General features: G+C 34.1%; 1 protein-coding gene across 2 annotated transcripts; it reads left to right on the top strand.

Annotated features, from left to right (window-relative positions):
* The first annotated feature begins 5,851 nt into the window (after nucleotides 1-5,851).
* Nucleotides 5,852-13,314, top strand: LOC109160262 (ubiquitin carboxyl-terminal hydrolase 24-like). Of its 2 annotated transcripts, none has more exons than XM_019308544.1 (7): nucleotides 5,852-6,385; nucleotides 9,627-10,277; nucleotides 10,365-10,552; nucleotides 11,649-11,905; nucleotides 12,176-12,321; nucleotides 12,487-12,663; nucleotides 12,868-13,314. In XM_019308544.1, exons 1-7 carry the CDS (start codon nucleotides 6,371-6,373, stop codon nucleotides 13,054-13,056), a joined length of 1,623 nt encoding a protein of 540 aa, XP_019164089.1. In that variant the 5' UTR covers nucleotides 5,852-6,370; the 3' UTR covers nucleotides 13,057-13,314. The 2 variants fall into 2 exon arrangements, with proteins under 2 accessions (XP_019164089.1, XP_019164090.1); XM_019308545.1 differs by lacking the exon at nucleotides 5,852-6,385 and adding an exon at nucleotides 7,683-8,188.
* Nucleotides 13,315-16,617: the final 3,303 nt, after the last annotated feature.

Below are 16,617 nucleotides of genomic sequence, written 5' to 3'. Positions count from 1 at the left end.
AGCGTAGTTAATCTGTGTTACCTGTCGAAAGCGTCTCGAAAATATCAAATTGCACCGTCTTCGAAAATCGCTTTTAAGGTAGTGCTGTTAAAACACAACACAGACTTTGTTTTTATATTTTCATACTGTCAATACATTTCCAATTTTCCTTCAACATTGTTCTAGTTCCCTAACAATTTAAAAGCAATTCCTCACAAGCAATGTCGATCTCTGCCAACAAAACTGGCGTCGATCTTTCTAATGTCGAAACTCTGAATGGCATAACTATTGTAGATGGCCAGCCAAAATGTAAATGCATTTTGAGTCAATGGAATTGGACTATGTGCTCCTTGATAATCTTACATTGTACCAGACTCCTGTTTAGACCACGCCTACACAGCTTCCTTAGGCAGGTTCCAAGGTAACCATTTTGGATGCAACTCCTGATCCAAAAGCATATACAACAAAAGTAGCTACTTAACAGCAAATCATATCCTTATCGTGGTACCTCATGAAGGTTTTGACAAAACTCTTTATGAGTTGTATAAAGGGCGTGTTCCAAACCTAAAATACTTCAAAGTGTGGGGGTGTTTGGTGAAGGTAGGCTTTCAGTCTTTCAAAAGACATAATTTAATGACCTAAAACCTTAGATGTTATATTTGTTGGGTATGCTGAAAACAACGCTTATGTTGGTCCCGATGAGGGTTAAGTACAAGTCTGGGGGGAGGGGGGGGGGGGTGAATAGACTTGTAGTTTTTTTTTTAAACGATCACGAATGGTTAAGGCTACCCGAGAGGTAACTTTAACTACTCGGCCAGAGTTTGTAAATGCAACAGAAAATTATTAGTTAACCCTTTTATGAAACTCTTTGCATGTTAGCTTTGCTTGTGAAATTTTAGGTTTGGTTGTTAATGCAATGTAAAGCAATAATAATAATAAAGAAAGTGAGAGAGATTTTTATAGTGGTTCGGCTATAACCAGCCTACTCCACTCTTCTTCACAACACATGAAGGGTTTCACTATCTCCAGTACAAATCCCGGATGTTCACCCCTTGACCACAAAGCTGGCAGTGAACTCCACACCAGGTTTTACAACTGACAACCGAGTTTACTCCGCCTCTTTATACTACAACCGAGTAGAGAATACAGGTTGAAGAAATAAAGTTTTTTTATTCTCCAACTAAGAGATATTGGCTTCTTGGATCTGGATCTTCGAAGTTTGAAGCAGCTTAAGTCTCTTGGAAATATGGATGTGATCTTTTAAGCTTTGGTTACTCTTTCTCTTTATCGCATTGGTCACGAATACTAGAATGCTTGAATATTTATCCCACTTAGAAATCTCAAATTGACCAGCACCATCTTCCACAAAGGAAGAGGGTATTTATAGGCTCTTTGAAAAATAGTTCCGTTGGAGCGAAAACTATTTTCAAACAAGTGACCAGCGGGTAATCTGGAGGGTAGTTGAGCGTGTTAGATTTCCAGACGTTGAAATCTTAATTTGCGCTGAACATTTATTTTTGTTATCCACAAAAGGTTAGTTAACCCTTCTATGAAACTCTTTGCACATTAGGTTTGCTTGTCAAATGTTAGGTTTGGTTGTTAATGCAATGTAAAGCAATAATAATAAAGAGAGTGAGAGAAAGATTTTTATAGTGGTTCGGCTATAACCAACCTACTCCACTCTTCTTCACAACACGTGAAGGGTTGCACTATCTCCAGTACAAATCCCGGACGTTAACCCCTTGACCATAAAGTTGGCAGTCAACTCCACACAAGGTTTTTCAACTCACAACCGAGTTTACTCCGCCTCTTTCTACTACAACCGAGTAGAGAATACAAGTTGAAGAAATACAGTTTCTTATTCTACAACTAAGAGATCCTGACTTCTTAGATCTAGATCTTCGAAGTTTGAAGCTGCTCAAGTCTCTTGGAAATTTGGATGTGATCTTTTAAGCTTTGGTCCTTCTTTTTCTTTATCGCACTGGTCACGAATACTAGAGCGCTTGAATATTTTTCGCACTTCGAAATCTCAAATTGACCAGCACCATCCTCGGCTAATGAAGAGGGTATTTATAGCCTCTTTGGAAAATATTTCCGTTGGAGGGAAAACTATTTTCAAACACCTTAGTAACCAGCGGGTAAAGACCGACGGGTAATCCAGAGGGTAGTTGAGCGTGTCAAATTTCCAGCCGTTGAAACCTTAATTTGCGTTGAACATTTCTTTTTGTTATGCACAAAAGGTCAGGGCATTTAATGGAAAATTGAAGATGTGATATGTTCCTAGGACTCACATTGTCTTGGACATATTCACTCAACTTTTTAAGGTTTCGAACTATACAGCTCAGAGAATGTCTTGAGCAGTCTTATCAAGTGGTTAACTAGGTTAACGTCTCGAGCCTTAGGTTTTCTCCTATACGAATGATTTACCTTACCACTCGTCCCTCAACTCCTCGGAAGGTAGGTCCTTCCTATCTTTGACCTTTGTGACCTTTCGGTTACGAATGGTTGACTTTACGATTCGGTCTTGCAATACCTCAAAAGGTAGACCCTTCCACCTCTTGGTCTTTGCAACCTTTCGGCCTTGATATCTTCAGTCTTCAATCTCGGACTAGAGATAACCATTCGGGTTACTCTTCTTCTCGAGCTATTCGAAAGATAACCACTCGAGTTGATCTTCAACTAGTTGTCATTTACCCATTCGAGAGTTAACCACTCGAGTTACTCTTCGAATCTTTGTTGTGACTGTCCTCTCGTTTCCATTCAGATGTGTACCTTTTTACCACTCGAGGTACCAATCAGTTTGATTCGAATGTTGTGCAGAAATATCCTATGTCTATAATATAAAACAATTTGGGGGCCTAAACTCCTATTGATTAGTATCATCAAAATCTAATACAAAATGTTCCTAACAGCTTCTTACATATTTATGTGTTTAGAAAATCGCTTGATGTGTGAATCTAGAGATGTTGAATTCTTTGAACATATATTTCCTCTTAAAAATGCTCACACTATATATACTAATAATCCACTCGGAAATGAACATGCACTATTTTTGACATCTTGTCTTAGAAATGATTCCGATCAACCGAGAAGAAGCAAAAGGCTTAAAATAGAAAAATAAAAAAAAAGTTTTGGTTATGATATTATAACTTCTATAACTGAGTTGAAAGATATAAATGAGATTTTGTGACCAATTTGTTTGCCAACTAGTTCTAGAAGAAGAACAAAAAACCTTTGAAGATGTTATTTGTTCAGTTGATTGTACCTTATGGAAATAAACGATTAAAAGTGAATTAGACTCTTTAAGACAAATCACACTTGGAAATTGGTAAGTTTACCTAAAGGGTGTAAGCCAAATGGTTGCAAATGGATTTTCAAAAGTTTGTACTGTAGATTCATAATTTCTAAACTGTATAGTTATCAAATTATAAACATATAGTTCTGTGATTTGTGAACACAGAGTTCAATAATTATGAATCTATAGTATATAAATTATGAATCCAATTCTGTGTGCACCATGCGTGGTGCACACGGTTGCACAACATAATTTGCATAAATTTACACTAATATGTAATTATTCTTTTTATTTATTTTTTTAATTTTATATTTACATAATTTATAATTATTCCATCTAATTTTTTTAGTTTTATATTTATAACTAGTATTTTTTATGCACGATGCGCAAAAAATAAGTGCCCAATATTAATACATTATATTAAAATTTTAAATTTATTTAGATTTTAGATATTTAAATTATTATAAATAATAATAATAATGTAAATCATTTTTATAAATTTGATATTTACATTTATGTAATAATTAACGTATAACTCAAATATTTAATGTGTATATATTATTATTAATGAAGAAGATAAGAAAATATATGGTGGATGCATGTGCATGGTAACAATAGTGGAAAAGATAACAGATGTTATAACGGTAGGGGTATGTTTGTCCAAAATATTTTAATGTACAACCTTTATAGCATAATGTACAAAAAAAACTTAACGGAAAAAACGGACATAAATCAGGGGTATAACTTTCATTCACACTTATTATGTTTTTAGATAATTTACAAACTTTGACGCATGTTTGACTTTTTTTTTTTTTTTTTTTTTTTTTTTTTGAAAAAATGGTATTTAACCATGATTAGTTATACATAAATATCTTTTGGGTTAGTAGTTCACTCCGACTTAAAATTTCAGTATGTTGTAATCTTTTTGTATGTGCAATTTCTATAAGTATGTTTATATTGTAAGTACATCTAATTTATTTGAATTTATATTTTTCAAATCCTGTATGGTATTGAATAAGACAATGTTTATAACATATACTGATAGTATGTTGTGATGTTCAATATTTATAAACAAACAATTTCGTATTGCTAAGGAAAGAAATATTTTTTTTCAATAAATTCTGAGAAAATTGTTTGATTTTATCATTTTAAATTATTTTTAAATATTTTTAAGTCTTTTATTTTATATCGTGAATCACAATTTCATTATATATTTATTTTCGCATGATTATCAATATTTACATGTTTGTAACCGAATACTTTGCTAACATGGCTGTCATATGATTTTTTTAAGTAATGTTTTTTTTTTTTTATTTAATAAGTATATTAATATCTAAACCTAGACCTGACAATTATAGACACGATTCGTACGACACGAAAATAACGGATTAGTGTTTAGCCTTAACGTGTCCCGGGTCCTTAACAGGTTGACCCGTTAAGGACCCGTTATGTTTTATGTCTTAATGGGTCAACCAGTTAAACCTATTAAGAATCCGTTTAATCTGTTAATAATATCGGGTTAACTCATTTACACAAACATGTTTATAACCGCCTAAGAACCATTTTCATAAATGAGATTACAAAAGATATCATGAACATGACTAATGATGAATTTACTACGTTAGGCCAAAAATCCTATACCAATTATTGATGTTCAATAATATGAAATTTGAATTTTTATTGTGTTCAATTTTATTTTAAAAACTAGCATGAACTTCTTTAATTATGATTTTTGGATGTTATTTTATCATTTTATGAATGTTATAAATTGAATATTTTATTTTATTTTTTTAGTTTGTTTGATGGATTGAATGATAGGTTTTATTTCGTTTTTTATATAACTTAACTTTAAATTTTAGTTTTTAAAAATATATTAATAGGTTTAGCGGGTTTAAACAGGTTTCGTGTCATATCGTGTCGACACGACTCGAAATCTGTTAACAAAACGTGTCTATCGTGTCAACATGTTTAAGTCGTTAACAATTCGTGTTCTTGTTCATGTTAAAAATTTGAACACGTTAACCTTAATGTGTCGTGTTCATGTTTAGCCTGACCCGTTAACGAATCCGTATACACGAATTTACAGATTTATCTGAACCTAATAGATTAGTTTATAAAGCTCAGAAAAACGTATGAAAAGTGATAAAGAGATTGTGATCGTTTTCTCTATCTTTATCCAACTTCATTGCAAATCATTGAATCCTAAGGAAGGACGGAACTTCATTTCAAAGATTCTTGATTTTGCAGAGAAATGAGTTGTATATATATATTTTTTAAAAGGCATAATAACAAATATTATATATGACAATATTCGTGATATTAGTTGAATATGCTACATTTTCATTTTACGTGTAACTAAATTGACATATCTTTTTATAACTTTAGGTATATTGATTTTGATAATTTATTTGTGTTGAATTATATATATTTTATAAACATTATCCGTGTATCGCAAGGGTGCAAATACTAATGAGAATATATATCAGGAAGAGTCACATAATAACTAGGATAAAGAGTTATGAACTGACTTAAATACAGAGTCCTAAGATACAGAGTCCTAAGAGTAAGATGCAAGTATATATACAAACAGAAGTGCATGATACACCATAGATTCCAACATGTAAACATTGGTAAGCTTGTTAGTTGTTGGCTTGTTGCATTTATTAGAATTTAAATTTAAAAAGAAAAAGAAGGGAAAAAAGTTTTTAGGCGTGATCGAATATGCTGGTTCGGGTTGCCAAAAATAGTGTCGTCTCCAATTATTTACAGTGCCTCTTCCCCCATTGTCTCCGTTTGGGCTCTCCATTTCTCCTCACTGTTTGCCCAAAAACCCTTTTTGTCCGCCATTACAACACTTTCTTCACCTCCAAACCCGAAATCCTCACAAGAGGGAGAGAGACCAAACCCTAACAAACACTCTTCTCTTCTCTTCCCCTCTCCTCTCTTCTTCTTCTCCCCCCGCATTTTCATGTCTTCTGTTGTCTTCCTGGTCTCCTGCATTTGGCTCCCGATTCACACCCCTCTACGGCGCCGCTTCTTCTCCGATGGCCTCCTCACTGGCTCTCCTCTGAGCCTGTCCTGCTCCAGTCTTCGAATATGACTGATCCCAAGGTATTGGATGTTCTTTGCCATTGTATTGCGCAATGTCGTTTGCTTGTATATTGCCATTGTTTTTTGTGTTTTTTTTCCCCCACGGTTTTGGAACTTAGTGGAGTGCAGTGGATTGTGCTGTGGATGGATGGTTGGTGAGATTCTACTGTGGGGTGAAGCAACAGTTAGGATTTATTGTTAGGATTCGTAGGGATTATGGGATTTGTGTGGAAAAATATGAGAACGTTGGAATTGTGATAAGGGGTTTCGAGTGAGTGAATTGCACTGCCAACAGTTATTGTTGTAACTGTACCTTTGGGTCAATGATTTTTTTGGTATGGGACAACTTTTGTGTTCCAGTTTAGAAAGGCCTGGATGCCAAAAATTTGCCCAGAAAAGTTGAAATTTGTAGTATTAAGGAAAGCTAGGATTCCGCCTGTTCAAGCATGTAGTGATAGAAAATAGGTAATTTATTGTTAGGACTTATAGTGCTTTGCATGGAAAGCTGAAAACGTTCAGAGTATAATAATGGTATTGCATCAAATCAAAGTTGTTAAAAATGGGAATTTGAGAACAACTGGAAGTTACATTGTACCAGTTATTATTGCAATATATCTTCCCTTCAGTGCTTATTCATATAGGATTTTGCAGGAGATTCATCATGTGTAAATTTTTGGTATGAGACAACTTGTCTGTACTCTGTACTAGTTCGTAAATGCCAGGATACTAAAAATTTACACAGAAAAGTTGAAACTTGTGGTATGCAGAAAACTCAGGATACCGCCTGTTCAAGCATGTAGTGATATAAAATAGGTAATTTATTGTTAGGACTTACAGTGCTTTGCCTTGAAAGTTGAAAATGTTCAAAGTGTAATAATGGTATTGCATCAAATCAAAATATTTAAAAATGAGAATTTGAGCTCAACTGGAAGTTACATTGTCGCCAGTTATTATTGCAACATATCTTCCCTTCAGTGCCTATTCATATAGGATTTTGCTGGGGATTAAAGCTATTTAAATTTTTGATATGGGACATCTTTTCTAGCCTGAAGCTCAGAGTGGGAATACCTAACAGGTGTAGCCTAACCAAAGAAAGCATAAAAATTCTACCTTGTTTGTAGTTCATTAAAATTTCTATTCAATGCAACTTGAATATGCAAAATAAATTAAACAATCCATCTTTTTTACGCAATACACCATAATATTTCTAAGTTTGGCTTGGATTTTTTTGTTTTCTGCTTGTGTGTGTGTGTGTGTGTGTTTTTTTTTTTGTCAAGTTGAAAGAGAAAGTATGCAAAAAAGAAAATAATAAAATAAACTACTAAGAACCTTGCTCTAAACGCTGAATATTGACCGAGTGACGCTTTAGTAACCGTCACTCATGAGCGAGCTTGACTCATCTACCCCTAACAACAACTCTAATTTTCCTACTAATTTACTAAAAAGATACCTTGAAATGTAATAATTACAAAAATGGAATTTGAAAATCATTTTCAATGTTGTGAATATTCCATTAGTTACACTACTTTTTTTCATTTTTATTGTAGGCTCCCCATTCTCTTTTTTGCTCAAAACCGTTTGTGCTATTTGTACATTCATTCCTCTACTCCAAACTCAAAATCGTCCTTGCTAAGGAAGAGTGATAAACCCTAACTTTTCTCCTCTCCGCCTCTCCCATTTCTATATTATTTTCTTTCGGTTTTTTCTTTTCTGTCTCTTCCTCTATCATCTACATTTGGTTTCCAATTCAAATCCTGAAAAGATCCATTCCTGATCCATTCACTAGCTTTCCTGCTCAAGTCTGTGAAAACGGTTGATATGGAGGTATTCAAAATCATTCCTTTTTTTTCCTTCTGCTGTAGTGCAAGATCTGTCATTATCTTGTGTGTATCGGTTATAATTATATGTTTTCCTTTAAAAAAAATTGAATTCATACTTATTCAAGTGTTTTGCATTGTTGATTAGGAATTAATAGTTATTCAGTCCTGCAATTAGCTTAAGAATTAAGATCCCCCTGTATATGGAAATTTTGGAAATGTCAAAATTGTTAAATTTCAACAATTATTTTTTGAAGTTATGTTGCTATGGCAAGATAGTTATTAGCTTTTGCCATGCTTTTTATGGCTAAGCTAACGTTTGTACAATAAATTTGAGTTGTACATTTACCTGTGGTTGACGTAGTGTGGTAGCCTAGGATTTACTTTTCCATTAATGCTTTTAAGTTGTAAAAGTAATAATAGCATTAGTAATATTACAGTAGTGGAATGCCTATGGTCTATGGATAGATTTTCCCCCCAAAATGGTTGAAAAACACAGTGGATTCTTGCATAATTCTATAGTTTATATCTGCACTGCAAGGAAAGTGCAACAGCATAGAAAAATAATAGAGTGAGTAGCTTTGCTTTGTGCTCCTGATAGCAACTTTTATTAATTTCACCACACCTGATTAGTCAAGTTCTGGATGTTGTAATCTGCTACCTTGGAATTTAACAGAGATGCTTGATGTGAAGATTGGGGAATTATTCTGTTCATTTTCTTGAAGAAGGGGTGAAAGTATAGTTGACTTTCTTTATTAGCAATTACATAGATTGATTGCCCTCTTGGTTACTTACCGGGAAAAGAATAATTTCTTCTTAACCTATGTAGACTGTTCTTATATGTCCCTTCTAAGTAGACCAAGTTCCTCTCTTACTTTGCATATGGAGACAGACGTGGTAATTTATGCATCTGGTAAGGGCTAGTGGCTTGTTAATTAATTAATGATTGGTCCACAATAAGTCATTATTATTGCTTTCAAATCCAACTCCAATGACAAAGCACTTGAACTTGCGTTCAGTTTTCAGGAGTGGATTAAAAGGGGATTGTGAACTAGTGTAATCATGTAAACTATGAAAGGTTTTGAGTAATACTAATAATAAATCTTCCTTTAATCGAATTTTGCAAGCTTGTGTTGAGCTTGGCTCAACTTACCTCTGAAGGGTATGCTTCTTGATTGCTTTGTTTTGTTTTGTTTTGTTTTTTTGTTTTTTTGTTTTTTTTTTTTTTTTTGTTTTTTGTTTTGTTTTTTTTTTTTAATTTTTATTTTGTATCATCTTCCTAAGAAATACTCTTTTCTTCAATCTTTTTTCTTTTCTCTAATTCTGTTACAAAGATGAGTACTTGTAAACATTTGTATCACAAAAACTAAGAAAGATTACTGGATCTTGTTGGTATTAATACTTTTCTTGTTGTCATTTACTAATGTATCTGTTGTTTTTATCAGGTTTTCATCTTTGGGTCATTCACAGAAGATGAGATTAGATCTTTGCAAGGGCACCCAATGAAGAATGATGTAGAGATTACATTTGGTTCTTTGGATTCTGCAACCCTAAGATCTGTGGGAATTTTGAACTCAAATCCAACAAAAGTTGATTATTCTAGGGGAGCTCAACCATCCAAGGTTTTTAGTAAGGAGAACTCCAAAAATACTTCTGGCAGTACTGAAAAAGCAACAATACCAGTAATCTTCTCACAAGAAAATGGAAGCATAGGTGGTTCAGATCTGGGTTACCACAGTACTGCCCATGAAGTGAAACCTTGCAACAAAGCACATCAATTGTTGAGTTCTGAAGGTTCTTCTGTCACACCAAAGGAATCAAGTATAAAGCAGGAATCAACTGTGAACGTGACTAACTTATCAACCTCCTTGGATGGGGTTTCATTGGGTGAATCAAAGGACTTTAATGTAGGCAATTGCAGACAAAATGTTGTAAAAGCATCAAATGGGCCTGTTAATACAATTATATATTTACTACCTCGAGGTTTAGTGAACTTGGGCAACCTGTGCTTTCTCTGTGCAACCCTTCAGGCCCTGCTTTCTTGTGCACCATTTGTGCAACTCTTGCAGGAACTTAGAACTCGTGACATACCAGAGGTACTTTGCATGTTTGGTTATCTTCTTATAATCTATGGAAGTATGAAACATTGAACTTTAACTCAAATTTAATTTTGTATATGATAGACTGGCTATCCAGCACTTCGTGCATTTGTTGAGTTTATCTCTGATTTCGATATGCCCCTCAAATCAAATTTGAAGAGAAAAGATCTGGTATCTATGGAGACTGGGAAGCCTTTCCGCCCTCTGATGTTTGAATCAGTTTTGAAATGTTTCACTCCAGATGTCCCAAACAGCTTGACTGGCAGACCAAGGTTTGTATGTAGTGTTTGCAGACTATGTAGTATTCTAGCCATATTATCTTTTATTTGCTTTTGTTTTGTTTGTAATCTTGCAGTTTAGATTCTCACCTCCTTGTTTTTCTAATTGTTTATCAAAGATCTTAAAAGATGCCGAACAGTAGAGTAAACTCATGCTATGAATTTCAAACTTTGCTACTCCAGTTATTCTCAATAAAATTAATAATAAGGATCATGAGTTACATTTTGTAAATTTTAATAGTTGGTAACTTGGTACTCTAAATCGTTTCATACTTAAATGTAAGTAAAATATTGAAAGAAATGATATATCAGCCATTGGGTGAAGGCTTCAGATTTTCTCTGCCTTTCTTTAACTCTGGAGCATTCTTAGTTTATGCATATATTGAATATTTTTTCATTTAAATCAGTTTTGGGCCAAGTGATTATAATTTTGTTATTGAGTATATATTTTCTCATGCACTTGGAAATGTAGAAAGCTTTTTATTTTTAATTAGATTGTTAGCATGTATTTAAGTGATTCTCTTCCCCTCTTGTCCATTTCTCAGTTACGAACATTCCACTTGCTATCATTAAATTGATGAAGAAATGAACAAGTTAAATTTTATTATTTTCAATTAATACTCTATTAAACATTGTTATTTAGAATTTTATTTTATTTAAGCATTTCTTTACAGTATTCTATGATGTACTGTCCATGAATATTGTGCAGAAATTTACTGTTAACTTTTGCCACCTAACTAACCCTCACCCTTTGTGGTCTATTTACTTCTAGGTGCAGTTTCTTGGGTTACTGATTTTCCTTTCTTGGAACTTTTCTTCTATGATTTGTTTCTTTTGATTTCCTGGTAATAAAATTACCACTACTTCCTACTGAAATTCTTACTGGCAGTCTTAACTGGATGGCCTTAAAATATATTGTCTCATACAAACATAAAGAAATATTTTGGATATTTAGATTCAATTTGACCCAAGTGGGGGTGCAATACTTGTGCGTGTGTAGCAGTAGCAAACCTAGCAGGACTGTATTGGTTTGAAATTTTCAGTCATACTCATGTTTTCTGTGCTGTGGTTGAATTTGCAATTATTTCAGGCAAGAAGATGCTCAAGAATTCCTCAGTTTTATTATGCATCAGATGCATGATGAATTGCTGAAATTAGAAGGTCAGTTGCCAAATGGTGTTGGAAGGAACTCCTCTTTGGTTTCATCTGTACATGTGGATGATGATGAAAATTGGGAAACTGTTGGCCCACGAAATAGGACTGCAATTACCAGGACACAGAGCTTTGTCCCTTCAAAATTAAGTGAAATTTTTGGTGGTCAGTTGAAGAGCATTGTGAAGGCAAGAGGTATGCCACATTGGTATTTGATACTCAGTGTTTATGTGTGGATTATCATTGATCCCTCTCTTTCTCTTTTGCATCTATATGCATTTTTTTTCTTTATTGCGGAAGGGAAGTTAATTACATTACTGGCCTTTAGTGTACTCTTGTACCCGCAAACTAGTATCACTCTTCAAATAGAAACTAATGATATAGGCTCACACATAAATCTATTACTAGTGTCAATTCGTCCTTTGTTTGAGAGTTGTGTCAGCTTGCTTTAATTAATCTATGCAGGTAATAAAGCCTCAGCAACTGTACAACCATTTATGTTGCTCCACCTTAACATTTGCCCGGATCCTGTTTGTACAATAGAAGATGCTCTCCGGCTATTTTCTGCACCAGAGACTCTTGAAGGGTACAGAACATCAGCAGATGGGAAGGTAATTTAAACGGCTTTTATAAAACAAGATGTCTTCTCTTTTCCCGTTTGTTACTTGACAGATTGAAATTAGGAATAGAGGAAATTAATCCTTGTCAAATTCTTCTGGAATATCGACAAGATATATTATGTGAATATCAACATTTTGAAACATGATATGTTTCAGGCTGAAGTGGTGAGTGCGAGCAAGTCTGTCAAGATTCTAGAGCTTTCTGATATTATGGTGTTGCATTTGATGCGCTTCAGTTATGGAAGTGAAGGAAGTACCAAGTTGCACAAACCCGTACACTTCCCTTTGGAGCTTGTGTTTGGTCGGGATTTGCTCGTCTCTCCCCATTCCGAGGTGAGATTCTCTCCCTTTTTGAGTCAAATAAAAATGCACACTGGGCGCTCGCAACGTGCACCTCACATGCCCGCAGCGTGCACCTCACAATGCCCGACTGCCTGCTGCCCATTTCTTTTCTATATATATATATATATATATGATCTTGATGATTGTCTTATTTTAAAATTGGAATCATATTTATGTATATAATAACTACACCAGGGTCGGAGGTATGAGCTTGTTGCGACTATAACGCATCATGGGATGGACCCTTTTAAGGGTCACTATACAGCTGATGCCCGCCATCCGAGTGGCAAGTGGCTGCGCTATGATGATGCTGCCGTCACCCCAATCCCAACAAGCAAAGTGCTGCATGAGCAAGCTTACATTCTCTTCTACAAACAGCTGTAATTGTACAATTCAGAATGAGAGTTGCGCTATTTTGCTGATCCAGACTCTCAGCCATTTGCGGGCGGATATTTCTTTGTACATGTATTACAGTAGAAGCAAAAATAGGTGACAGATCTCACAGAAGGTAACCATATAGGAAGGATTATGTCTGTCTTTTCTCTTCTCTTTTTTTTTTTCTAAAAATTAAATTCCCTGACTCACAACCTTGAATGCCTCCTTTTATTTATATATTAACTCCATTTTATTTCCCTTCAAAAATCTTGTGCACTCTGTTTCCCTTTTGAGTTGGCCTTTGTTTAATTTCTTGTGCAGCCTGCACCTCTACTGCACTTGTGCTTTGAGATATTAAAACAATTGTGCTGCCTATCTAATACTCTCTCGGTCTCATTTTATTTATCTGTTTTACTTAAGTTTATCATTAAGTTTTTATTTTATACATAGTACAATTTATATTATGTTTCTTTTTAAACTTTCTATATTCGCCTCAATTCTCATCTTTTTAAATGAACAGACAAGGAACGAATATCACATTTCTCTTTGGTTACATGGGATGGAGGGCCTCAATTTTATTTTAGTTTACTATTTATTGGTTAAATTATTTTTTTTTGTTTGTTTATTATTTTTAATTATTTCTTTAAATTTATTGTATTTAATAGTACTTTATTAATATTAAACTTAACATTATGAAAAATTGAATGAATTAAAAATAATTTCAATCAAGTCTCTTTAACTGAACAAGACACAAAGTCAGACGGGTGGAATATTTTGAGTAAAGCCGACAATTCACTCTTTCAAAATTTTCTTTGGACTGCAATTGCATTTAAATATTATTTGTATCAAATCTTATTTTATGTAATGTGATTTTATCGTATTAAAATTGTCGATTGATGATTGTACAAGTAGTCAATCAACAATAAAAGGTTTTAATATTTGCCATAAGTTATAATATTTGATACAAATTCTCTAGTGACTTATTGTTTGTTGACAACCAAAGTCAAATTACAAGTGGATTAAATCTATATAGAGTAAATAATATAGTTCAAGACTGAAGAATAATTTATTCTGAATTAACTAATAATAAAGCATCATGTTAGCATTTAGTATAATTTTTTTTAAAAAAAATTAAAATAGACAAAAAGATATAACTCTTTAAAATTTTTTTTTAAAAAAAAAAACAATCAGTTTAGAAGGAAAAGAATATATTCATAGGATAATGGTCCAATGAAATACTAATGTTGTTCTAAAATGATACTCCGTAGGATAAAACTAAAAAGTTATATTCACAAAAGCAAGAGAGGAATCTCCAAAGGAATTAGGGAATGAGGGGGTCCCACTTCAAATGACGCCAGGTGGGCAATGCGTGTGACGTCACCAATTGCGCAACCGTACGCGGAGAATCGTGCAAAAGCGGGTGGGAGAGAATGAGGGGCAAAAATGGAAAATGGTACAGTTTGAGCTGGGTATGAGCTGTCAAAACTGGAATGCGACATGTTGCAGGTGCAGGGAGGGTGGTCCCATGCCAGCTGGACAGAACTACCCATGCCGACAACAACAGGCAGCAATATTGGAGAGAGCAGCTGCAGTATCTCCGTCCAAAGTGTCCTTGCTCTTTATGCCATTTCATTTTTCATTTTTCTTTTAAAAAAAGGGCCAAATAAACCCTCAAACATTATCCAAAAATGTAATTAAGTCTTTAAAAAATTCAATTAAACATTCGAATTTGTCATTTTGATTCATTTAACCCCAAATGACCTGTTGTTTACCTGAAATAACCGGTCATAATTTTTCGTCCAACATTCTGACGGGTGGCGAACGTAACACTACTAGCGTCGATGTATGGAACGGAGAAGAGGACGACCTCCAACAACGTCGAACATATTACAGACGGCGTATTCTCCATTGGATAATACGACCAGTGCGGTCGTCTTCTCCATTAGAAAAGACGAACAGACACTCGTCTTCTCCATTGGAGAAGACCACACTAGTCGACTTCTCCAATGGAGAAGACCACTAGACATCATCTTCTCCATTGGTCGTCGTCTTCTCCGTCGTCTTCTCCAATGGAGAAGACGATTGGAGAAGACGCCGTTTGTCTTCTCCATTGAAGAAGTACGTTGACCAGTGCAGACGTCTTCTCCACTGGAGAATCGTCTGTTCGTCTTCTCCAGTGGAGAAGACGAATAGACAGAGTCTGGCTTCTCCATTGGAGAAGACGACCAGTGCCATCGCGACTCTGTATGTTCGTCTTCTCCAAACGAACAAACGATTCGACGAGCACGAGCGTGGACATCTTTTCTTTTTCGTTTCATGCATCGGAGCCGGTAACATTACGTTCGCCGATCGCCGGAATGTTAGACGGAAAATTATGACCGGTTGTCTCGGGTAAACAACAGGTCATTTGGGGGTTAAATGAACCAAAATGATAAGTTAGAGTGTTTAATTGAACTTTTTAAATGTTAGTCAGCTTAATTGCACTTTTGGGTAATGTTTGAGGGCTAATTTGATCATTTTCACTTGTCTTTTTATAACTCAGATATTTCGCCTTTGCTAGATTATATCATAAACATCATTTCTCACTCCCGATCCCAATATAAATTTAAATTCCAAATGTTTATGGTAAGAATAGAATTTCTACTCGGTCTCTGAAAGGAGGTCTTAAGAAAGATTTCTCATCCACTAAACTAATACCATGAGACATTTTTCATTTATCAAGTGAAAAAATGATTTCCACCCCTACAAAAATCATTCAAATTTGTCACTTCTTATATGATAATTTTTTTGGGCAAAAACTTGTGTGAGACCGTCTCACGGGTCTTGATCCGTGAGACGGGGTAGATCTTTGATGAGGTCAAAGATCCGATTCATTAATCAAAGATTTGACACATTAATAAAAGATCCGACCCGTCTCACGGATTGAGACTCGTGAGACGGTCTCACACAAATGTTACCCTAATTTTTTAGAGTTAATTCCATTTTTGGATTAGTTTTTTGGGTGGTAATTCACTTTTAGTCATTTTTTTTTTTTTTTCAAAACATCTCCATTTAGTCATAATATTATTGTGACATGATAATTTTTGGTCCTCATCAACAAAATAATTTAAATTTTGTAAAATACAAGAACATTTAGATTTTCAATTATGATGTTTTAAATAAAAATAAAAAATAGTGGATCAATCCGCTTTGTATAAAAGAGATCGAAATGTCATTGTATTTAACCAAATTTCAACGATTTTGTTGAGGGAAGACAAAAAATAATCATGTCACAATAATACTAGAATCAAAGAGGATATTCTGAAAAATGACTAAAAGTGGACTGTCACCTATAATCTATTGCTAAAAATGGAATTAACTCATTTTTTTATGGTTAATTTTTTTTAAATTTCAAATCTCAACTTATTAAAAATTGTCAAGTCATGAAATTAAAAAAAAAAAATTGTGTTTTTTGTATGGGCATTTAGGTTTGTCTTATCAAATATGTTTACTTAGCTTGTTTTTAGAATAGTAGTGATGAGATTATACTGGTGGTTTATGATGTACAGACTTTTTGAGTATAACATTTTT

Source organism: Ipomoea nil, unplaced genomic scaffold (assembly GCF_001879475.1).
Source record: "Ipomoea nil cultivar Tokyo-kokei standard unplaced genomic scaffold, Asagao_1.1 scaffold2845, whole genome shotgun sequence".
NCBI lineage: Eukaryota > Viridiplantae > Streptophyta > Magnoliopsida > Solanales > Convolvulaceae > Ipomoea > Ipomoea nil.
The sequence above is the reverse complement of the archived record's forward strand: the minus strand, read 5'-3'. Positions and strand labels throughout refer to the sequence as shown.

What these genes read in the sequence shown, in the direction of transcription:
- LOC109160262 (XM_019308544.1), top strand. An exon ending in GAGCATTGTGAAGGCAAGAG is followed by an intron (nt 11,906 to 12,175) that starts GTATGCCACATT and finishes TAATCTATGCAG; the next exon opens with GTAATAAAGCCTCAGCAACT. An exon ending in TCGTCTCTCCCCATTCCGAG is followed by an intron (nt 12,664 to 12,867) that starts GTGAGATTCTCT and finishes TAACTACACCAG; the next exon opens with GGTCGGAGGTATGAGCTTGT.